Raw genomic sequence first — 24258 nt, forward strand, 5'->3', positions numbered from 1 at the left:
AAGAGTTGGTTAACTTTCCACTTGCTGGAACTATGGTCTTGTCCTTTTCTTTGAAATGTGTGTCCTAATGCTTGGGACCTAATCTGTGACCACAAACCCGCCTACCTGAGGGAGGGAAATGGGGGGACAGTTTTTCCTCTCGCTAGGCTACTCAGTATCCACACAGCTGTGGGGCTCTGTTAAAGACAGTGGGGCTGCGTGGTAATAGCTGGTCATTTTAGCCACTGGCCATTTGCGTTAGGTGGAACAATGGGTCAGTAAAGCACCCCACAACGTCTGGCTGCTTGCAGAATCAGTTTTCCGTGGGCCCCTCGATCATATGATGAGCTGAGTTTTACCGATGCAGAATGAGGGCGCAGCTCACCATGTGACCAGTAGAGTGTGCAGACAGCAAAGCACATGGTCACACTCGCCCCAACTTCTCCGGGCGGTGACGAATCCCAGGGAGAATTGGCGAGCCTGGTTTCATTACATGTAAGCATCAGAACGTCTAGCGGAGGGTGGGGAGAAACTACAATTACCAGCACCCCTTTCGGTCTGCTTCCTGCTTGCGCTATGGCGTCGTTGAGTAATTTTGCGTCGCCGCCATCTCATGCCTGCTAAAAAGAAGAGAGCTAGGAACTTAATAGTGTAGCTTGTCTCGTTGTCAGATAGGGGAAGGTGGATGTATAATATTTTTTGTCTCCTCCAGCTGAAAACGAGAGCTGCCCTTGGTAATTGACAGTGAGATTCAAGATTTCAGCGTAGTTGTTGACTGAGAAGCAGAACCAGAAAGTATGCAGAGAGGCAGCAGCTGATGCTGTAAACACGGGGCTTCTGTGCGCAACTTTTCTGAAGTGCAGCTGATAGGGGCACAATCCAATTAACATGCCACTGATACTGAAACCCGAGGCGCGTTTTATGTGGTGGACTTTGGGCTGGAAATTTAAGGCAGCCTCATCCCTGGCTCGCTGCCTCCAACCTTCATTCAGTGACTCTACATTGCAAGGCTGCTGAAAGCCATGCTCCTCTGTAATATTGGACTGTACTGGCATTGGCAGGGCACTCTTTTAAATTCCACGCGAAGTAAAGCCTGAATTACTGACTTGTATGCAGAAGAGTTGCACTGTTAAATGTTAAAGCAAGTCTAAAATACCGGAAGTAGATCCCTGTGTGTCACTCTACACAGTGAAGTCTATGTTAGCTAGCGAGTAACACTCTCGTTCCCGCCGCTAGGTGGATGTTGAAGCAAAACTACCATAACCATCATGCCCTGCGGCCACGGGAAGGGGGCGGGGACTAGGACACATGCGCAGAACGCTCTTTCCTTGTTGCTATGGGAGCCCAGAGCACTGCAGCTGCCGGGAAGAGGTAGAGTCCGCGTTCTCTTTTGTTCCTCCGCTGCGACTGCGGCATTTTGGTACCTGTCGCGACTCTTTCCCGGCTGGGGTTTGCGCTGGCGGCGGCGTTGCCTCTCGCGTGCTAAAGATGCCCCGGGAGACGGCGAGGGAGTCAGCGAGGCCTCCGCCTGGGAGGATGTCGCGGCCGCAGATCATCCACAGCGGCCACTTCATGGTGTCGGAGCCCCACGCCGACCCGGACCCGGACCCCGAGGCGGCTCTGAGCCAGCCAGGTCAAGGCGCCCCGCCGAGCGCGGCGGAGCGAGTGAGAAAGGCTGGCTCCGCGCGGAAGACCGCGGCCGGGAAGGCTGGTGACGGGGCCCAGCTGGCCGCCGCCACCGCCGCCTACGACTTCGACACGGTGAACGAGGCCGCGTGCCTGTGCTACCGCTACGGGCCTCGAAGCAGCGGAGCACTCAGCATCGACCCTTCGCTCACGAAGCTCTTCGAGTGCATGACGCTCGCCTACAGGTAAGGGCGGGGCGGGCAGGGCAGGGCAGCCCCCGAGCGAACGGGACACAGCGGGCCGTGTGTTTTTTGTGGGGAAATGTGGAGAGACACAGTAGGAAGGGATAGAGAACGGTCTCCGGCCCTTGCCTCTCAGGATGCATTCAGGGAACCACACTATGCCTATCCCCACTTGGGATTACAGAGTGCCTGCTGTGGGAACTGCAGCACAACCAATTAGCCTGCCATTCATACGCAAGATGTACTACTATTCATGCAGATAAACAATACTAATAAGAGAATCCATCTGCAGGTAACTTGGCATCGTTAAGTAAAAGCCTCGGATTCCTTGTAACTAAAGACATAAAGGGCATTTTCGCCCAAGAAGGCATTTCAAAGGCGCAGTTTGCATTTGTCGTGTCTGCCATGCCAAGTTAAAATGTAAATGAGTGTATAAATAAATCTAGATATGTAGCTGGCAGTTAAGAAGTGCTCACCTACAACCTTTCATTCCACCTTAAGAACTTTCACTTATGGGAGGGAGGTTCTCAGGCATCACTTGCGAGAACAGAGTAGTCAAGGAACAAAACTGACATTTTAGAGTCAGAAACGCATACATCTCTTGAAACCAACAAATCCAGTTTTGTAGTTAAAAAAAAATCAGGCGGCCTAGATACGACAGAGTTGTGCCTGGTTCTCCAGCATTCTACTACCACTTGCTTTCTGGCACAGTATTATTTATTTATTTACTCACTCTGGTTGCAGTTCTACATACAAGGGATTAGCATCAATGAATAAGTCTCATTGAACTCCGTAGGAGTTACTTTTGAGAAGAGGTGCAGAGGACTGCACTGCTACTTATTTTACTGTATTTGCAAGGTGCCCAATAGTGTCTCTAGTGGCATATGGGAATATGTTCATATAAGCACAGCATAGAGGAGGGGAATTGACACTAACTTTAGTCTTCCCAGAAAATCATCAGAAAAGCACATCTTGCTGCTTAGACAGTGTTTCTGACCCATACATATTACTTTGGTTTTTATCTACCCCATTTTCAGTGTATCTCATACCCCAGTTGACTTGTTCATTAAGCAGTTAAGTCCTTTAATCTTTAATCAGCTCTCAGGTCAGACTCCTTTAATGTGTGGAAAGGAGACGAAGTCTTAAATAATAGAAATTTCTATTTGATAGAGTGTAGTGGATAGTTATCATGAGTGAGAAATGGACCATGACCCAAGTTTTCCCGGTCAGATGCTAGAGACATAATATCAAAAAGCTATCTGGGTTATGTGGGATTAAATATCAGAAAGTATATCCACCCTGGAAAAGATCCGTTTTGTCCCCTTTCTGATAGTAGTGTTGCTAAAGCATAACAACTTGGCAAATTATATCAACAGGAAATTTTCACAGGACATGTATTTCTTCCTGTGCTCCCTTAGCTTCCTAATAGAATTTTAATGTGAACTCTTGTGCACAATTTTAATGATTTATGTTAAGGAACTAATTGGCTTGTTTTGCACAGTCTAGTTTTAATTATTGTTACCTATGCTGTACTATGTTGAAAATTAATACATGCCCTGAATTTTTTGAATTGGTTGACTGTTCCACCCCACCCCACCCCACCCCCAACATTTCTGAGAAGTAGGAGAGAAACTTGAGCAATGAAACAAGCTGCTTAGGGAGGTAATGAAATTTGCTTCCTTGGAAACTTTGAAAGAAAGGCTGGGTGGGCAACTCTCTGGAATGTTTTACATTACTGTGCTTCAGGGCATAACTTGGATTAGATTAGGGATCAAAAACTTGCAGTCTGCTCGCTGCATATGGCACCCAGAACACTTGATTGCTGGCTGTGTGCCTCTTAAAAGTTTAGAAATCCTAGTGTTTCTTTTTTTAAGTAACATTTGGCATGATTGCATAGACCATTTTGGACATGTGATGGTAAAACAACAACTCTCTTTTCTGGTTCTTGCGGCCAAACAGCCTGTCTTCAACTGGTCTTGACCTTTGGGGTTTCTCCTAGTTCTAAAAATGATTAAAACAAGAAGCACCACACTGGAACAGATAGCATTTGTTTTAACCAGTATCCTGTTCCCAGGAATGTCTGGCCTTGATGTTAGCCTATAGAGTTTTGAATTAAATAACTATAGTCCTTTCATATAAAAGTTGTACAGTATTCTTACCTGAGTTGCACATTCAGCGGATGCTACAGCAGTATGTTGCAGACTAGCTTCCCAAGCAATATATTTGCTGCAAAATTACTGCTTCTGCCATTTTTTTAATGTAACACTGTGTGCATTTTTCCTACATTTATCTCCTTGTAAAAAGAAAATCTATGAAGCTGCTTTAAATCAAGAAAAAAACCTGTTCTGGCATTTTCAGCAACCTAGTGAACTGGAATAGATCCTCAGAACTGGGATTTTTGGGTCTGTTCTTTGACTTTCAGCATTATGACATTTCAGACGTTGACTCCTTTAGGTATTTTCTAGTTAATCCCCCACAACATAATGCATTATGAGATGTCATCATGGACTAAGCAAAAGGACAAAAGTAGTATGAGGGGTTTGAATGCCTGAAACAAGAAATCCGCTCAACAGAGTCCTTTTTGGCATTAGCTTTGTCAAAAGCTCAGTTTACCATACACCTGAGCCCACTGGTTTCAGCTGGCAGTGCAAGCCTCTGCCCCAGCCAGTGAAATAGACATTATATTTTGCTCATAGTAACAGAGAATCATATATTGCATCTTTGCACAGCTATGCATTAGAACTGTGGCTGATCTATCTGCCTGGGATTATTCAATATTCATTCTGTCTCAAGCAGGTGCAATTTTGAATAAGAAGCTGTTGTGGCGGAAAAGCAAAGAAGGGGCATGGGTTCTGAACAGTACCTTTGTTCTTTTACACAACTGTTCAGTGAAACAGCTGCCACGTTTGAAGTGTAATAGGGCAGAGTGCAATAGGTGGCCTGAGAATGTAGTCCAATACGCTTAGTGTGCGGATTTTCATGTGGGGTGTTTGTGCACCTTCACGTGAACTTCTGAAGGGCAGAATATGAGTGTGTGTTGCTACTGATTAAACAGGGAGCATGAGTGGTATGCAAGCTGCCAGTGTCTGCCTATATTCCTAAGGAGATGCTGGCTCATTATAATGTCTTCTCCTTCGTGAGAACATACAGTTGAGGCACAGTTTTACCTTAACAGTGGAAGAAATAAACCACTGAATTAACCTTCCAATATGTTTTTAATAGTTTGGATTACTGAAGTAAATACTATATTTCTCTGTTGTAGAGAGATACACTCACCAACAAATTGGTTATTAATAGCAAAACTCAAATCATTTAACTGGATGTGTTTTAAATTATGCTGCATTTCTTCAGAATAATTGAATTAGGTTCTGCCCAGGAAATAGTTGTCCAGCAATCACTGGCTCTTCGTAGATGGGGTTCTGCAACAATAATGAATGGGAAAGACCCCTTATAGTAAGTCTGGGAGTGGGGGGGGGGGTATTTCCAGATCTGCCACCTAAAGCCAGGGTTATTTTTCCTTCTGTCATAATTGCCACATGGAATTCCACCCCAAAGCTGGTATCTATAGCATACTTTTTAAAAGCAAGATTTTGTCCTTTGTTGAGGAGATTCATCAGAAAAACAGGAAGGCAGTATACATAGAGAGCCATGTAGTTCTGTGGGCAGAGCTTCTGTAATCGACACAGCTTTTTATCCCTATATATGGTCTATAATTATGTTCTACACGTATAAGCATGTGTTACTTCTCACCTGTTCATTTTTCTCCTTCTCCCACAGTTTGCTCTAAAATCCATAGTTGAGGAATCAACATCCAGTGAGAGGTTTAGAATAAAGCAGGCATATTGGGTCAATCTGTGCAAAAGGTGAACATTTGTATACATCTGAGTAGTTTACAGTTTATAGTTTTGAGTGCAGAATTTAGCTTTGTTGGCACAGATTAGTAATAAACTGTGGCTATAGAATAGTCAAGCTTATTGAAGAGATGCTCCTGTCCGCTGTGTTTTGAGCTGCCTTTTTCTTCTTTCGGTTGTTGCCTGGCCCTGTTTCCCCTTGAAAGGCGGATATACTTGGTATTACAAGAGGTGGTTTTTTTTGGCTTTCTCATCTGTAGTGAGAAACTTGTCTCTCCCAAATGGAAAACCTTCAAAGGGCTGAAACTGCTACAGCGGGACAAGATTCGGCTCAATAATGCCATCTGGAGGGCCTGGTATCTGCAGTGTAAGTAGCCTGGAAGAAGGTATTTTTAAAAAACAACACAAAAACCCCCAACCATGTAAAAGGTGATCCGATATGGGCAGATTAGGTGGGAACCACCAAATTCTGTGTATAAATCCACAAAAAGTGGGTTCTTCCTCCATCCCTACAAGTGTTTTCCATGACTTCCTCAACCAAGGAGACTATTTTGTACAGAATTATGTTTTGCAAGTTTGCAAAGCTTTATGCTAGCAAAAGTCACATATTGCTTGTGGATTTAAAGCTCTTCAGCTCTTCTGCCCTATTTAGTGGATGCTGAAATGGGAGCGACTGCCAGCCAGCAAGTATTTTCTCTGTTTGGTCCTGCTTGAAGCTGTACTGCAGATTACAGCCCCTTTTCTGCAATTTCATTCTGGATGCAGATGTGGAGAAGCGGCAGAACCCAGTGTGCAGTTTTGTGACCCCACTAGAGTGCAGTGATGTAGATGTGCACCGCAAACCTGAGGTGAGCAAAGGTTACTTGGGCCTTTCTTACTTAAGAACATACAAAGAAGACAGATTATGCGTTTCTGTAAGTGACCCCTGGCTGCACCTTTATTTGGCAGGCTGTCATCATGGAAGGAAAGTACTGGAAACGCCAAATTGGGGTTGTCATCAGGGAATATCACAAATGGAGGTTGTTTTCCTATACCCAGGTAAGTGTCTTCTCCAGCAAGATGTGTTGTACTTCATATAGTTCCCCTTCACCCCTAGATGACATGTTCCACCCAAGCTCATACAGTCCTTTTTAGTGTCAGCCAAGGAAATCAGGTAGCCCCATCCAGAAGCACCTTGGAACTCCATTATAAGAAGGTGGCTTTTCTAGATGCTTCTTGCCAGGCTATCATAGACTGGAGTTGGTGGTTATGAGGTGATCTGGTACTAGACTGGCAAGGCTACCCTTCTATCTTACACTGATGGGTGTCTTGACCTATAGACTCATTTCCGTAGCTGTCAAAAGCGCTCATTCTCTTGCCCTCTCACTTCCACAAAGACACACACTGGTCACCCAGCTATGCCTGTGTGGTCTGCAATGGCTTGCTGAGGCCTCAGGTGTTCATTGTTGTAGCAGTAGTAATAATAATGGTACATTATACCTAGCCCTTCCTCCCAATTGTGTCCAGGGCAGCAATGAGCCAGATATGATTTTATTTAGCCACCTATGGTTTTCCTCTAGCTAAGTAATGTAATTGTAGTACTTTCAGTGGCCTAATCCTAAACATTCTGTGCATTTTGTTTTAGGCTTCAAAGAAGATGGATAAACCCGTCTATGGTTCTGCTCAGGTGCTATTTTAATGATTTGCTTAGCCTTGTTCCTATACTGCACCCTCCAGATTCCCCTTTCCCCATGGCACAGGGTGGAATTAAAAAGCTTGGGGGTTGTCCGCAGCCTTTCAGTATTCCAGCCCCTCGTTTGACTTTGCCTAAAGTTGGAGTTCACAGCTCTTTCTCTCCCATTCTGGACAGGAAGTAGCTGATGATGTTCCAAGGGCAGAGCTGAAAACGGAGGGAACAGATGGAAGCCCCATGGACCTTGACCCCTTGCATGATCTGGATGCACTTCTGGACACCTTCATTTCTAGCCGCAACCCTTATGGTGGCCCCAACCTCCGTGGCCTTGGTGAGAGGCCTTGCTTTGTGCTCATTCCATCTATCCCTGGGATCTGTCCCTTTCTACCAATAAACCCTTTACGTTTTCTCCACTGTCCCCAGAGGCTAGTACAGATGCCTCTAAAGGGTGGAGAGAGCTTTTGAAGTATCTCCATGTGAGAGCCAGTCCGAGAACAATTTTTTGCTATGGAACAAAATAGTGAGCGTGTGATATTATTTCTCATTTTGTGTCTTCAGCTCACCAGGGAAATGCGGATATGATCCAGCCCACCCTGACCCAACTGCACCCCATCTTTGGGGAGGAGTTTATGGACTTGGACCCCATTCAAGGTAACAGCTGAGATTTATATGGCTGTACTTAGTGGTAAGGTGGCGCATCTCAAAGCTGAAAGACATCCTCTGAAGCACTTTGTATGGCTTCTTAAGACCACTTTAGACTGTGTTTAAATTATGTATCCATACTGTATGCACTTAAAAGAATTGTGTTTGTTTATAAATGCTACTGGGTACATGCTGCTAGGATCTCCTGATCAGCTGCAATTCCCTGCAGTGCTTATCTGTATAAGAACCCTAAGATTCCTCAGAATTGCAGCTTGCATATTTACTAAACTCACTGTTTGGGAGAAAACTGAACAAAATATAAAAAAGTATGTCACCAAGGCCCAAAAATCAAATAAAAACATGTATTTGTTTTTTAAATCCACAAGTTAATCACCAGTTTTGAAAGATTAACTTGTGACCTCAAGAGTAAATAATCTGAGTCTGGGTCACCAAAGTGGGCTGAAAGTTATCACTGATGAGAGGAGACTATTTCCAACCTGACATTGACAAAATTCTAGTTCACCCAAGGCCGGAGCAGAATGCTGCTGAGCAAACATGATATGTCCTGGTAAGACTAGACATTCTTTAAGTCAGTCAGCATGCACATAAAAATCCTCTTTGGGGCGTCCAATGCTCTAATAGAAGACTCATTCTCCATATAATCACAGGCATACTGTGCTTTATATATTGTTTGTCCACTATCCCATTTTCTGATTCAGCCAGGACAAATTCTTCAGAGCCATTGTATATCCCCCTTTCACAGGAAGAATAAAGTAGGCAAATTAATCTTGTATGAATTCTTAATTTGAAAAATCTTAAACTTACAAGTTTGTTATCTCAAAATTTCTACTTGCAAGTATAGCATCTATATATTGAGCCTATTTCAGTCTCATTCCTGCCACTCCGTCACATAACTCTGAAATCGGCAGTCCCCACCTGCAGATTGCTCCTGTTCTTGACTTGAGTTTCTCTACCAAATGGTTCAGTTGACATATCCTGGAATTTAGGTCTCATCTTTATTCGATACCACCAATTGATGTCTGCTGCTTGTATGGTGAATATGAATGAATGAATGTTCATTATTACGGCTAAACAACCAGCATACTACCTGTATGGTGAAATCCTGATGATTCCTTGCTTAATTGATTCAGACACACCAGCCAGTTATCTTCTACCAGTTGCTCTTCATCTCCTCCCAGCCATGTACCCTTTAAATCTTTGCTTTCTTTTCACAGAATTCATCACTTCCTGTCGTTCTCAGCCCATGATCCAGGTAAGGAGAATAAATTTATCTGATAGCTTGCAAACTCCTTGGGCTTCTGCAACCGCTGATGGTTATTGCAGATACAGGTCTGTGTTTGATTTTGATTTTGGAAAGGCAATAGCCTTTTCTCAGCATTGCAAAAAAACTGAGCAGTGGTATGATTTTCAATGCAGCCATCTCCAGCCTGGACTCAGGAGTTGTGTTTGATTCGCACTCTCTTCTCCCCCCTCTTAGGCTCCTGCAGTAACGGATGCTAGTGCCTTGAACCAGTGCAACCCAGATACGCCTCTCATTGCCCCTGGGACCAAGGATCTCCCACCGCCTGGAGACTCTCTCAACCCCATTCCCATCTCACTGGATGTGGAGCCGCCTATACCTTTGAATGGACAGCAGACCTTCCTGCCATTCTTCCCCACCTCCCCACTGAGGACCAGCCCGCCGCCTGTCTCTCCCATCTTGCGCATGCAGCCTCAAACCACTTTGGTCTTCTCTGTCATCACGCACACAGGATCAGAAACAAACTCCCCGTCTATATTTCGGGACACTTTTGCTGTGCCAGTCTCTGCTCCTCCACCTAAAGATGGGAAATGCAGACACCTGCAACGGATTGCTCCAGCACCCTTCTCTAGCCAGCAGCCAGCCCTTCCCAGTGCTCCGCTCCCCTGCCTGCTTGCAACTGGTATGTGCCTGCAAGGACAGGCTCTCTGTAGGGGAAATTGAGGCATTGCTGAGCTAGACTACAATGCTTCTCTAGAGCCATTTGGACTTTTAAGTCATACTGCAGAATTCTCCTTTCTTTTTGGTTGTTGTTTTCTCAAGCAAATCTCACCAGGATCAACTTTTGGAATCTCTAATTTAAACAACTGCATACATTATTAGTGTTTATTTTGATATACCAGTAATTATCTGAAGCTGGAGTTTAGCTTCATACTTGTGAATCACTGGAAGCAAAAGCATTTTTATGTACTGGAAAAAATAAAATAGGTGATCCAGAGAGATAGTTTTTTGTGTTACTGCAGGGGAGATAGTATTTGTGTTACTGCAGGATTTTAAAATTATATACAGCGGTACCTCTGTTTTCGAATGTAATCCGTTCCAGAAGACCGTTCGAGTTCTGGAACATTCAAAAACCGAAAACTCAGAATGGAACTGAGTATGGAAAACTCAATACGGAAGCCGCGTGGCATGTTCGACTTCTGAGGCGTGTTTGAAAACCAACGCATTTATTTTCGGGTTTCCGGCATTCAAAAATGAAATGTTCGTCAATGAAGGATTCAAAAACTGAGGTACCACTGTATCTGACCTGAGCTGATAGGCATTAAGTAACAGGGCCTGCATCTCCTTCAGTGGATTTAGGGTTTAGCAGAAATTGTGTGTCAAAACTATGTACTGACTAGTCCGTAGAATAGAAAAATGGTTCAGTTAGTCACAGGTATTGGAGACAGATTTAAGGTGGCAATCTTGCTTGCAACTATACATATGTGTAAAGATGTCTGGGAGCTGCTGTTTGGAAAGGGAAAGAAAACGTCCTCTATGCCCAGATTCCTGCTTTGATCCCCTTCTTGCTTCTCTGGAGTGTAGTTAAGCTTTTTGTTTTGATGCAGCCAGCAGATTGAACCAGCTAAATCAAGCAAAACTACAAATGTTAACATTCATCCAAATGCTTCATAGTTAAACAAAAAAACCTTCAACTCATTAGTAGAAGTGAAATGACAGCTCATTAATATAACTATACATATTTACTAGCTTTTTAAAATTGTATTTTAATTTCTCCTAAATCTACAAGTGAGCACAGATTTTCTTGACCCAATGCAGAACAAGGCTCTTGTGCCTTGTAGCATTTTTGAATGGGGAAAGTTGTCAAGAACTGTAGAGTCTTCTAATGTGCACGCATTATGAAGAGAGAATCTGTAACTATGAAACTTTCCTCTCTACTCCATTTAAAACTCACACATAAAGGTCAAGAAGTCCTATCCTTTGTGTCTGATGGCAAAGTGGGTACCAAACAGTTGCTGTCAGATTGGCTGGTACACGCAGGAATTTTATGAGATGCTAATGGTTATGGGGAAACCAGGCCTAGGTATGATTTGGAAGGGATCCCTGAGGCAAGGATGCCATGCATTTAAGTAGAGACCGTTGGCCCGAATTGTATTTTCAGTTGTGGTGGGTGAGATTTCATAAAGCAGCAGACTCCTTTTCATTAAATAAATTCTGCCACATTCAAAAACTTGGTCTACTGGTGAATCCGCTAAAATGAAGCTGTGCAGTTACAGGGAGTATGTGATGTTGCTTCAGCCAGCCAAGTTTTGTACACGCATTGGGGGTTAATACATATAGGCTGGGAAAATAAGAACATCTCTTTCATCTCTAGGTCCTGCCCCACTGCCCCTCACTCCAGTCATGAATTCTGTGCAGGTAAGGATGCTCTCCTCTGCCACCTTCCTTCTGCGAGGCCTCCTATCTCTATTCTGCTTTTTCCCTCTGGAGTTGACAGGCGTGGTATTTTTCTCTCTTTCTATTTGGCTGCTCTCTCTTTCTCTCAACCCTGCTTTTCCTCTCCCACAGGTGTGTGGCGTCCCAAAGCCCCCTGCAAATATGCTGAACTCGTTCTCGGCAACAGTGAAGTCTCCTCGTCTTGCCTCTGCTGCTGCTGCTTCCCCTGACACTGGTAAGCTGGCTCAGGAGGGTGTGAAGTCACTCGGCCTCTCTTCTTAGCAATATCTCATCCGCTTTCAATGGATTGGTCTACATGCCGTGCCGAAGTAGAAATTGAATACACACCTTAAGGGGAACTCACCTACCCCAGTATTTTTGGGATTATTTCAGGTGCCAAAACCAAGGAGAGAGCTGAGGACAACACTCTCTGCAAACCCCAGGAAGTGGACAAATGCTGTACTGCCAAGGTAATAAGGATACCCACACCGCTGTACCCCATCTTGTTGGCTTGAGCATTGTGGGAGAAGACATCTTGTCTCAAAGACGATAGCCAAAGGGGTAGTAGCCTGGCAATGTCTCAAATCATGGCTTGATTGGCTCTTGCAGGGAAGGCGCAGATCAACACTTGCCTCGGCTGACTATGCCCGCCGTAGGGTCATCAGCTCCGGCTTCAACACTCTTGCCACTCTGGTGTTGACAGGACCTGATCAAAGCAGCACTAAGGTATGCATCCCCCATTGTACCAGAAGGTGGAAGGGCACATATTCTCTGCTGTTTGTCCAGTCCTCCCAATTTGCTTTGTGAACCTGCTGGAGCTATTCTTGTGGTCTTTGCCCTGCCAATCCATCTTACGCCTTTACTCCACCCCCTCACCTCCCCAGTTCAGCAAAGCGATGCTCCTGCAGAAAAGTGCGGCACATGTGGAAAGACTGCAGCAAGAGCGCCGACAAGCTCAGGAGACAGTTGAAAGACTACGTGGGGAAATCGAAGAGCTGAGCACTGCCATTGAGTGAGTTGGGGGGTTGGCTTAAGGGGTTGAATTTTCATTGGATCAGGGATACAAGTTAAAAGGTGAGAGGGGAACTCCTGTCAACAAGTTGTGTCTTTTCTCTTCCCTGCAGTGACTTTCAGCGTCAGCTTCCACCTACGGGAGCTCCTGTGCTGCCACCACAGTCGGATCAGGCTTCTCAACTTTATGAAGAGTATGTGCGCAAGCGCACCTTGCAGGACTGGCGCTTCTGGCTTGTATCCACCAGTGAGCGGATGGGATGGGATGGGATGGGACAGGACAGGTTAGGGTGCAAGAAAGCAAGCAAGGGGAGGTGTTTAGCATGGCATCAGTGGCCTGCTGGGTCCTTAAGCGGAGCAGGGAGACTTGGCTGCATAGGCTCCTTAACCTCTTCCAACCTGCAGTTCAGCATGGTGATTAAGCCACTCTTTGAGAGCTACACCAGGACAGTGAGCACAGGCAACGTCAAGGAATTCTGCGACTCAGTGCTGAGCTGGTTGGAGCAGCACTGCACCCTGCCCATCTTGCGCCCTGGTATGGATCAACAGGGAAATCTAGAAATGTCTTTCCCTTCTGTGACCCATCTCTTTGCCCCCCCATGGCTTTCAATGATCCTTGCCTGCCTTCTGCTCTGAAATCTAGCACATGCTTGTGCATCATTCACCCATCCTATTCCTGCTTGAAGTACTCTTATGTTCACACATAACTAAGAGAGTGGAGCAAAACCATGGCTTACCAATTATACTCCACTTTTCCTGCCTTGCTAAGTTACTAGACACAATTGCCCATCACTATGATCCTTTCCTTGCCCTGAAGCAAGATTATTGGGCACTGCCTTAAAGCAAGGCCCAGATGTGACCTTGGAGTTACATGGCATTGTGGTGTTTAGGAAAAAATCTAGCTGGAGATGCCAGCTGTTCTCACAAGTCTTCTATTCCTGTTACTTCCTGAAGACTTGAAAGGATTCTCTTTCTAGGAATTAGGAGAAAGTGTCTGCATTGAGTTCATTGTAACTGTTTTGGTTTTTTGTCCCACAGCTATCTCTGGCTCCCTCCTGCAGCTAAGCAAGATCACATCCATATTGACTCGGCCAAGCCAATTGCGTGAACAAGCCCTGCAAGCGGTAGCTGGCCCTCCACATTGCAAGAGCAACAGTTAGGATGAAGACCAGGTCCAGGGCTATATGGACATCCTCACACACTACCAGGAAAGCCAGCAGCAGGGACCTCTATCTCAGGAAATCATTTGCCATGCAATCAAGAAGCTTATGTTTGACAGTATTGGGGTTTAGATTGCCAGAGCAGAGAATCTCAGTACAGTGGTACCTCGGTTTGCGACTGCAATCTGTTCCGCGGAGCCGGTCGCCCCCCGAAGGCACGCTTCTGTGCGTGGCGCTGATAGAGCACTTCTGCGCACGCGGAACCCGGATGTAAACACTTCCGGGTCTGCGGTGGTCAGAAACCGAAGTGGTCGCAAACCAAGGTTTGACTGTATTCATTTTGGTGCTGGACACCTCTTAATACTCTCTCTCTCTCTTTGCAGAACTTCAGGTAGTAGAGTGGGGGATGTGGGGGCATAAGGCAAGACACAGAGCCAGAATGCAGATTTAATTGCCAGATGTAGGATGTTAGCCATGGTTTTAGCGCCAAGGGCAGGCAACCTAACGCCCATGGGCTGGATGCGGCTCAATCCGGCCCACGGAAGGTCCGGGAATCAGCGTGTTCTTACATGAGTAGAATGTGTCCTTTTATTTAAAATGCATCCCTGGGTTATTTGTGGGGCATAGGAATTCGTTCATTTCCCCCCCCAAAATATAGTACGGCCCATCACATGGTCTGAGGGACAGCGGACCGGCCCACGGCTGAAAAAGGTTGCTGACCCCTTCAGAATTGGGGTGAAAGATTATAGCTACACAAGAATTAGTGTGGGCTCAATTTCCTGTATTTTCCCACCAGAGGGCAGTGAAAGGGATTCTTACAGGCCCTTAGTAGAGAGATACTTCCTCTAAATGATTCATGGCTTTGTTCCTCACTAAATTTGAGTGTTTATGGTAAGTGTCCTCCTGATGAGTGTTATTGCTTTACAATAATCCGATCGTGGTTTTGACACCCCCCCCCCCAAGTGCAGTATATGTTGATGGCAGATCTTACCTATGCAACCATACCCATGAACCCTCTCTCGGGTGCAGAGTATCAATTTCTCCCATCTTTCCTTTTAGTTCAGAGACCCTTTGTAGGACTGTGTATTTTCTGTAGATCTGCTGAATTTTTACAGGGGGTGGAATCTGACTTCAGCTCAGTATTTGACGGTGTGATGATACTCTTTGCTCTGAGGATTGTACCTTCAGTGTACTGCATAGCTTATATCTGCCATTCTCCATCCCCTATGCTCATGTTTCTTTTCTCAAGTTACAGATTAGCTTGGCGTGGAATCTGGAGTTTATTTATGCACAACACATCCTGTACTATGTTTGCCAAACTTTGTTCTAGGCTCCCAGCTAATGTACAGCAACTCTTGACATTTGACCATAAGAAGGTTGTATGATGATGGGGAAGAGACCACCTAACTACTGATAGGCAACCTGTTCTCTCTCCACTGCTGTAATTGTATGATTGCATAACCTTCTGCAAATGGCAATACCTCATTCCAAACTCCTAAGTTAGTCATAAAGCTGATGCCTACAGCTGACTAAACTAGGGAAAAGGCTTTTTTACCCTTTCCAGAATTTTGAGTAATATCTGAAGTAGCTCTGGACATTTTGGCACCTGATAACGGAGAATCCAAATGTCACACCTCTACCCCCCCACCCTCCCCCAGTTACCATGTACAACCATTGAAATGAGCAGGAACTGTGGTGGTCCATAGATCCTTTTCATTCCTGATGGGGAAGCTCTATTGCCCTATCTTTCATTACCAGATGAAAGCCTTTGATGATTGGACATTGTTCTAGCTGATATTCTAATACTTATGTGTCCAGAAATACACAAGAGAAAGAGTTGAAAGGGACCACAAGGACCATCTAGTCCAACCCCTTGCAATGCAACCTAGGTGTGTGTGGTTTTCGTTTCTTTTTACTGATTTAATATTTCTTCATTCTGCTACAGGCCAAAAACTTTCAGCAACAAAACCAAAAAAGCTATTCTATTATCATATAGGAATATAATAAGAGTATGGCAGCTTTCCATCAGCCACTTCAACCAAGGAATGGGCAACTGATTGATTCCCATGGAAGACTCACCTCAATATACAAAATCTACTTCAAGCCCAGGTGTGCTTTCAGTCTGTGGGATTTTAGATGGCCCTGCCCTTTTGTGGTGGTGGTGCTTTAAAAGAGTCTGCATTAGCTGAAGGTAACCACTCTGCATTTATGTGAAGTTAATGCACAATACAGCTGACCCTTTCACTTTTCAGCATGGGAGGCTTACTGCAGAAAAGACACGCTCACCTAGATGTAATTACTGATAGCACTTTACTTCCTCCAGTCCTGTAGGATTTCTTCAGTTAAAGTGTCTTAAAAATAATAATGAGAGCACACATGAATTATGAATTCTATCTTGAAAAATATTCAGTGGACACTTTGAGTTTTCTTGTGTTTCTATATCATTTTGTAATTTCAGCATTATTTCTGTATGTTCCACATATGTCACTAAAATACATTTGAGTAATCTTTAAGTGTTGTTTCCCTTTGTACTGACTTTCTTGAACCATGACTTTGTGGTCCCAGTCGCTGATAATTAGGAACCAGTTCTGTCCATCACTACTTCTAAAATTCAGAAAATCCACTCTCTTCATATATATATGTAAGCAGCTGCCAATATTTGGCCAAACTGCAAAAGCACCTGCTGGGCCTTGCAGTTCTATCTTTCAAAAGCATCCCACAACCAACTTCTGCCGAGTCATTCCCACTGCTAAGGCCTAGGAATAGCCAAATAGCACTTCAGTTTGGGGGGGGGAGTATACTATTCAGTTGTTCATAGTGCTACTCAGCTGGGCAGCAGGTAGGGAGGTATGCAATAGATCTCTCTGTGTGGTGATGGGGTTGATGAGTCTATACATCTTCCTTGAGCAGGGTGGGGAGAATGCGTCACAAACTTCAGATGTGCAACTGTTTTATTTCTCTGTCAGTTAACTTGATAGCCAATTCAACAAATTAAGCAAGTTTTCAAAGAACACACAACAGTAAAATAAACAGGATGCAGTGCCATACTAAGCCTGGCTTCCAAGAACTAGTCACCCAGTTTGGGGGATTCCACCCCCCCCAAAGCACAGCATATTGATCTAAATCAGTGTTTTTCAACCTTTTTTGGGCAAAGGCACACTTGTTTCATGAAAAAAATCACGAGGCACACCACCATTAGAAAATGTTTAAAAAATTAACTCTGTGCCTATATTGACTATATATAAATTGAATTTTTCAATTTTCCCCACGGCACACCAGGCAACATCTCGCGGCACACTAGTGTGCCGCGGAACAGTGGTTGAAAAACACTGATCTAAATCAATCCTCACCTTCATTTGACCTCAGCCATCTAAGTACTCCCTAAGAAGCTTTGATTATTATGTATAAGTGGCAGATAGACTGGGGCCAGAACCTGTAAGTGGAGATCAGCTAGTAGACCTTGGCATCTTTTTAGGGCCAAGCACAGAATTTCCACGATAGGAATGAAGGAGTTATCCAGTATTGTCAAAACTCAGGAAATTCTCCTCAGGCTGAGATACCATCACATTCTCCTCTCAGAGGCAATATCCATGCCACAGGCTGCAAGGGAAGCATTTGGAACATGGTTACTGTCTGAAAGAATCCTGACTTTGCATCTTACATGCCTCTTCCACCTACTGTGCCAAACAGCAGGCATGGGCAGCACAACAGCAGCAATGGAGCAGGCGAATGTTTTACAGTCAGTATAAGCATATGATCTGTGGGGAGGCCATAGCTCTGAGCTTTCAATTCTAGCAAGTTATTGGCAAGAGAGAAGGTGGCGAGTAGGAAAAGGAATACTGTACATAGAAAGAAACTGGGGGAAAGGGATAAATACAATGCTTCAAATGGAGTTGTAGTAAATGCTGCGGGTTGGAAGTACAGCAAAGGTGAAGCAAAAATCTCATTCTTCGGCAAGGTTCTCACACAACATGCAAGCTGACTACCAAATGTTAACTTTGCAAGCGCCTCTGCTTCATGACAATCTTGGCCACTAGGACTTCCTACCATAAAATGGCCAGGACCGTCTACCAAACACCCTTGCAGAAGCTGCAAATAAAGGAAAACTGCTTGTTCTTGGCTACTGATCCCTTTCCTATTCTAATCCCCGATAGGTGAGTTATGGATTTTTCTTGACCTTTGCTGAGCTCATATTTCCATTTGCCCAGTTCATTTTGTGTATTACCTCTTGGGATACAGTTACTCCTCATTCATACAGTTGCGAATAAAAGATGCCCAGAGCTTAGCCAAGTTATCATGTGACCTGCTTAGCACTGCCATGGCCTTGCACCACCAAGCCCAACCTCAATAGTCTTCCTCTTCCAGATAGATCTCATTACCCTAGAATAGATGCTTCCACCCAATGCCTGAGGACAGAGCAGCTTGTCTATACTAACCTGTATGTAACGAGAGGGTCCTTGTTGTGCTTCTCTAGCAATTCCCGCACCATAGCAGGGGGGTTGAGACCCAGTAACTGTGCCCTCTCCCAGCGCTGCAAGCGGGTGATTCCTGTCAGGAAAAAAAGGTCTCTCGAAGTGGCCTCTTCAACACCAGCGATTTTCAACCACCTTCCTTGCAAGTCTATTGCCGCTGGATGAACTTGAGAATTAACTAGGGGGTCCCCTTTTCCTGGTATGCTGCCACTAATTATAATGTAACATTATAACAGAGCATAGGGAGACTGGTCCCTGCCCCATGGAGGTATATCTAAAATTGTGTATGGAGGGAGGCAGGGAAAACCTATGCTTTCATTGCAGTGATGTGTACTTTGGCTCAGTTGTAGTAGCAGCATGATTGGAAGTTCTTACCTGTACAGGGGCCGTACTGCCAGCTGAGGTCAAATTGCTTTAGTGTCTCCAGCTGGTCTGGATGTGCAGCATCTTGGACTGCCTGGACTGTCACCGTGTCTGATCAGAGAGAAATGGATTATTATCACCGCCTTATGGAGAGCCCTTGTATGAACTGAGTGTGCAGGAAAGGGTTAGCATAATTCTTTACCGAACACCATTACATTAGTTATCTCTGGCTTGCTCTACAACCCATATAACCCTGCCCATGTTTTTTTTAGCATTTCTTCACCCACACTTCGATCTCATGTAAATATGAACACACACTACATGCGCTGACTGAAGGAAACAACACTAATGTAATTAATCCATTGCTAATTGAGAATGCTCCTCTTCTGTAGAGGGTTCCCCACCTTTTGGGAATATATGTTTCATATAATTTTACTTCCTGCTAAATGATATTTCAAATACTTCACTTTCACAGCAATCCTGTGCAACAATTCATCACCACTGTACTATAGCAACTTTCTAGCTAAGCAAGTGGCAAGCCTATTACTGATTAACCCTTACTCGCATAACCGTGGTATTGAGTTATGTGCAGATCCAACAAACAACCTAGGAGACAACCAAAGCAAGACCATGCAGGGAAAGAGTTTGCAAGAACTGATGTCTTGCAAATCTCAAAAGAAGGGCCACTCCAATGGGCACCCATTTACTCCCCACCTAAAGCTGCTGGATTTTCACCCTTTCCCCCCCCCCCCGTTCAGATTATCTACCTACTTGTAGCAGAGGTATCACCTTGTCATGGTGAGTGGGCTTGCACTATGACCCTTGTGAGCGATGACATCGGAAGTCTCATACTCCCAACAGGGCCACCCAAGGTGGTAAGGTCAAAGGGGAGGAGCTAGACAAAGAATGATCCAAGTCCTCAATGACAGAGCAGGCAGAAGATAACAAGTGGCATGTTACAATGGCTGTGAAGGCAGATGAAGGCTGCAGCAGATAAGATTCTACCGCCGTCGTGATACTCATGCCACTGGAATAGAGCCTTACTGTGAAGACTGTGCTTTGGTCAGCATGCACTGATCTACACACATGAAACAAATTCACACACAAGCATCTTCCAAAAACCCATACCAAACCCAAACTAATAAAACTCCCATGGCGATTGGCAAATGGTAACGGTGTCTCCAAAAATTTTTACACATCACTTGGGAAGACAGGTGAACTAATGCCAGTGTACTGGAAGAAGCAAAGATCACCAGTGTCAAAGCAGTGTTTCTTCAGCATCAACTACGTTGGACTGGTCATGTTGTGCGGATGCCTGATTATCGTCTTCCAAAGCAACTACTCTATTCCGAACTTAAAAATGGAAAGCGTAATGCTGGTGGTCAACAAAAGAGGTTTAAAGACTCCCTCAAGAATTTATTTATTTTTAAATGTAGTATAAAAACTGACAACTGGGAAACACTGGCCTGCGAGCGCTCCAATCGGAGAACAGCCTTTACCAAAGGTGTCATGGACTTTGAAGATGCTCGAACTCAGGATGAAAGGGAGAAACCCAATAAGAGGAAGACACGTTTGCCAAACCCTCACCATGATCAACTCCCGCCTAGAAACCAGTCCCCACTGTGGAAGAACTTGTGGATCCAGAATTGGCCTCCACATTCACTTATGGACTCACTGTTAAGATTGTGTTCATGGAAGACAATCTTACTCGGCTACGAGAGATTGCCAAAGAAGAAGAAGGATTTACGGGAGCATGACCAAATCGGTCGCACTGGGCATGGAGCCTTGGGGGTGCCACAGGGAATGCTGAAAGTATGATTTAGACTGAAGAGAGAGGTGAGGGGCGCTGAACTTTGGGGTCACACCAGGTGCTGAAATTCACTCATCCCTTACTACGGGTAGCAATACTCACCATGGAGCAGGCTCTGAGCCTTCTTTGTTTCCTTACTGTCTCTTTTCCTCTTCTTCACCACTTGGAAGGAGTCTGTGATTAGCCATTTCCTGCCCATGGTTCCATGCGGCAATGCTCACAGAGCATTAACAGGCTGCTCTAAACAAGGAGCTGAGGAGAAGCAGAGACTGTTAGACAAGCTGCTGACTAGGACCTTCTATCTCCAAACCTACTGTCGTAATACCCACCTACCAGTCAAAATGACTTCATTTCTGCGAGAACCCCCCCCCCCCCCACACACACAAAGGTGTCTGGACTCTCCTAGCTGGTGGCTTCTCCCATGTGGAAGCTCTTTGCCTCCATATACATTAAAGAACCTAAGTTTATGTAAAGGAGAAGGAAGTATATTCTGTGCATGGTCAGAGACCCTATGCTCTTTATAAATGCCTTTGCATTTTCCAGGACTGTGTGTTGACACTGAAAATTCTCAGCCCGACTCCAAGGCAGGGCAAAGTCTTTTCCCTGAGCGGGAGGCTATTCCTCTGTCAAAAAGTGCGACAGAATCCCTTGCGGTCCCCATCCTGGACTCTGCTTCCTCCTGCAGCCATCAAAGCAATGCACGACTTGGCCCTCTCCTCATCCAGACCTCGAGAACAGACTCCACGGTTCCTGCTCTAACCACTGGTTACTCTCTCCCACACCAAGAATCCAAGAGACCTGGGGGTCAAAACGATCCCCTTCCTCTCATCCCCCTGAACAAATAGACATATCACCCTCATGTTCCTTCTATAGCAGCCGCGTTCCAGATTTTGGCCCCTTCCCTTCCAGACGATCCCTCGCAGCATTTTCGAGTCGCCCCCTGGAGTTCCTTCTCCTAATGCCCAAACGCGGAAGGGCAGGGAGGGTCTCCTCCTGTCACCCCGGAAAAACGGCCCCGCGAGCTCTCTAGAAGCAGCTGCGTCCTTACCAGGAGCTGGGCCGGGGGCTGTCGGTGCTTGTCCCCCCAATGTCTCTTGCGGGCGATGCAAGGACTGCAGGGTGGGAGCTGCTGGCACGAACTGCTCCTGATTCCCCCCGGAGCTGCTCTGGGTCTCCCGGAGCAGCCGCTTGTTGTTTTTGCACGGATCGGCCAATGGCAGCGCTGCTTTCGCTTTGCGTTCAAGGCGGCGGCGGAGAAAGCGCCCCTGGCGGCCAACCCGGGGAAGGACGGCGGTTTAAGACATCGCAGGTGGCACCTCTTGCTATTCTCCCAGCTGTTTCCTGCGCTCCCCGCACTGTACCCCTAGTCCCGCGCCGCATGCATCCATGCTCTCTCTTCCTTTTGCTCGAGAGATTTTGCCGCGATCAGAGGAGCAGAAGCCACAGAATCGCCAGAAGTAGCAACGAGATGCCTGCCGATTAATAGTGAGACACGGGACATGTCCGGGCTAAAACGCTGATCCGGAGACGGACCAAGAAATGAGCGGGGCGTCCAACCGAGGAAACGTCGCCCTAGCAACTTGCCTGCTGCGCTAGCTTGGCAGCTGTTTGGGTAAGGAGTGAAGGAACCTGAGCAGAAAATAAATGCTTTACCTGGAGAGAGTTTTTCCCAAAATCACTGAACTAGAGAGCAGCCTCCTCATCTCCAGCAGCAGTGGTCCTCCCCCTTACAGCTCCCTCGATCCCTGTTCCTCCGCGATCTCCTTCAGCACCACCTGGTGGGAGAGACTGCCGCCGGCAGAAGCTTCCCCGAAGCAAGCACTCATCTCCCTGCTTTGGAAGCAGACCCACCTTTTTTTCATTCGGAGAATCGGCCGATTACTCTGTGTCATCTTGCTCCCCCCTTTCTTCCTTTCTGCTTGAGGCACTTGAGCTTCTGCTTGAGGCACTGGGCTTCCAGTTGGAGAATCTCCATAGCCAAAATACTATGGTCAGACCTTGCATTCACCCTTTCCAACTCTGCCTTCTCCTGGCTGGCACAGCAAAGCACCAAAGGTGGCACTACAAGTTTCTTAAAGATGTTTTGTCTATTAATGGCTATGTTGACACCATAAAGCAACCCATGTGTGCAAAAGCAAACTGGTTTCCTGCTTGAGACTTACTCAGGTTGCTGGCCAGTGTTAACATGTGTTGGACTAGAAGATGAACCTTTGATTTGAGGCTGAGCCAAAAAGGTGGTTCCTGTGTTCTTCCAACATCTCTGGCTATATTGTTCTTGCCTGTCTTTTCTTCCAGGCTAGATCCCGGCTTCACAATTTCCACCTTGAAAAGCTCCCATGTTGACATCCTAAATGAAGCATGGCCCCATGGGGGCAATGAACAAAGCCGAAGGTTCCTGGACAACATGGTGAAGTGCTTCCCCAGTATCTGCATCCTGGACAGCAATGGTCATCCTATCAGCTGGAGCATCACAGATCCTCTTGGTGCACAAATACATGGCTACACCCTTCCATCCCACCGCCGAAGGGGCTACTTAGCTATAGTGATGAGGGCAAAGTCCATGCAAAGCTACCGTATATGGCAGGGTGCCCTGTATATGCCTTAAATAATGTCCAAATGCAGAATTTGCTGGAATATATGGGCTCCCAGAGATTATCTGAATTGTGTCATATCTGCATACATTCTTCAGCTTAGACGTAAAGGGAGGAGGAGACAGTCCCAGAGTATCTCCTCTCTTTGGCTTCAGTAGCTCTCTGAATGAAAGAGAAACAAACCCATCACTCCCCCAATCCTGGAGTTTCCTGTCCTCTCTTACACATATTGGTTTTAAAAAATATTTCATATTTAAGGTACATAAGGTACCTTAAGCCATCTATCTAGAATGGTCAACCAGCCAAGCAATGGTCTAATAATAAATAATAATAATAATAATAATAATAATAATAATAATAATAATAATTTATTATTTATACTCCGCCCATCTGGCCGGGTTCCCCCAGCCACTCTGGGCGGCTTCCAACAAAACAGAAATTCTAAAATACAGAAATTCTAAAATACAGGAAGGTTATAATAGTGAAATACTAGCATTTCCAATACTTTTTTTTGGGGGGGGGGGTGATATTGGTTTGTGTGTTTGTGTTTTGTTTGTTCTTGATTTTATTACGGTATGTGTTTTGTGTTTTTATGTTGTATTTTTATGTTGTGAGCTGCCCTGAGATCTATGGATGAAGGGCGGGGGTATACAAATTTAATAAAGAATACATGAATAAATACCCAGGTGGCGCTGTGGTTAAACCACTGAGCCTAGGGCTTGCTGATCAGAAGGTCGGCGGTTCGAATCCCTGTGATGGGGTGAGCTCCCGTTGCTTGGTCCCAGCTCCTGCCAACCTAGCAGTTCGAAAGCACGTCAAAATGCAAGTAGATAAATAGGAACCGCTACAGCGGGAAGGTAAACGGCGTTTCCATGTGCTGCTCTGGTTTGCCAGAAGCGGCTTTGTCATGCTGGCCACATGACCTGGAAGCTATACGCCGGCTCCCTCGGCCAATAATGTGAGATGAGCGCGCAACCCCAGAGTCGGTCACGACTGGACCTAATGGTCAGGGGTCCCTTTACCCTTTACCTTTACATGAATAAATACCATTAGGCCAGTGGTGTCCAAACTTTTTTCAAAGAGGGCCAGATTTGATGAAGGGCCAACCAAGGTTGTTGACCTTTTTTAGGATTGAAGTTGTT

At 45.5% G+C, this 24258-nt stretch overlaps 2 protein-coding genes across 5 annotated transcripts; one reads left to right on the forward strand and one right to left on the reverse strand.

The window, feature by feature from the left end:
• The first annotated feature begins 166 nt into the window (after nucleotides 1–166).
• LOC118090182 (MLX-interacting protein) lies at nucleotides 167–14088 on the forward strand. 2 transcript variants are annotated; one of them, XM_035125585.2, is made up of 17 exons: nucleotides 167–1850; nucleotides 5959–6065; nucleotides 6464–6546; nucleotides 6647–6736; nucleotides 7323–7364; nucleotides 7548–7701; nucleotides 7929–8021; nucleotides 9248–9285; nucleotides 9511–9955; nucleotides 11648–11691; nucleotides 11842–11944; nucleotides 12103–12179; nucleotides 12319–12435; nucleotides 12594–12721; nucleotides 12834–12957; nucleotides 13126–13255; nucleotides 13759–14088. In XM_035125585.2, exons 1-17 carry the CDS (start codon nucleotides 1288–1290, stop codon nucleotides 13878–13880), a joined length of 2460 nt encoding a protein of 819 aa, XP_034981476.2. In that variant the 5' UTR covers nucleotides 167–1287; the 3' UTR covers nucleotides 13881–14088. The 2 variants fall into 2 exon arrangements, with proteins under 2 accessions (XP_034981476.2, XP_034981461.2); XM_035125570.2 differs by having other exon boundaries at nucleotides 11648–11944.
• Nucleotides 14089–16816: 2728 nt separating this feature from the next.
• Nucleotides 16817–22262, reverse strand: POLD4 (DNA polymerase delta 4, accessory subunit). Of its 3 annotated transcripts, none has more exons than XM_060277678.1 (5): nucleotides 22179–22262; nucleotides 20628–20777; nucleotides 18728–18826; nucleotides 18317–18428; nucleotides 16817–17480 (listed from the first exon to the last, which is right to left on the reverse strand). In XM_060277678.1, the coding sequence occupies exons 2-5, from the start codon at nucleotides 20722–20724 to the stop codon at nucleotides 17456–17458; spliced, it is 333 nt and encodes a 110-aa protein (XP_060133661.1). In that variant the 5' UTR covers nucleotides 20725–20777; nucleotides 22179–22262; the 3' UTR covers nucleotides 16817–17455. The 3 variants fall into 3 exon arrangements, with proteins under 3 accessions (XP_060133661.1, XP_034981516.2, XP_034981524.2); XM_035125625.2 differs by lacking the exon at nucleotides 22179–22262 and adding an exon at nucleotides 21574–21749; XM_035125633.2 differs by lacking the exon at nucleotides 22179–22262 and adding an exon at nucleotides 21380–21555.
• Nucleotides 22263–24258: the final 1996 nt, after the last annotated feature.

This window comes from Zootoca vivipara, chromosome 1 (assembly GCF_963506605.1).
Source record: "Zootoca vivipara chromosome 1, rZooViv1.1, whole genome shotgun sequence".
Classification (NCBI taxonomy): domain Eukaryota; kingdom Metazoa; phylum Chordata; class Lepidosauria; order Squamata; family Lacertidae; genus Zootoca; species Zootoca vivipara.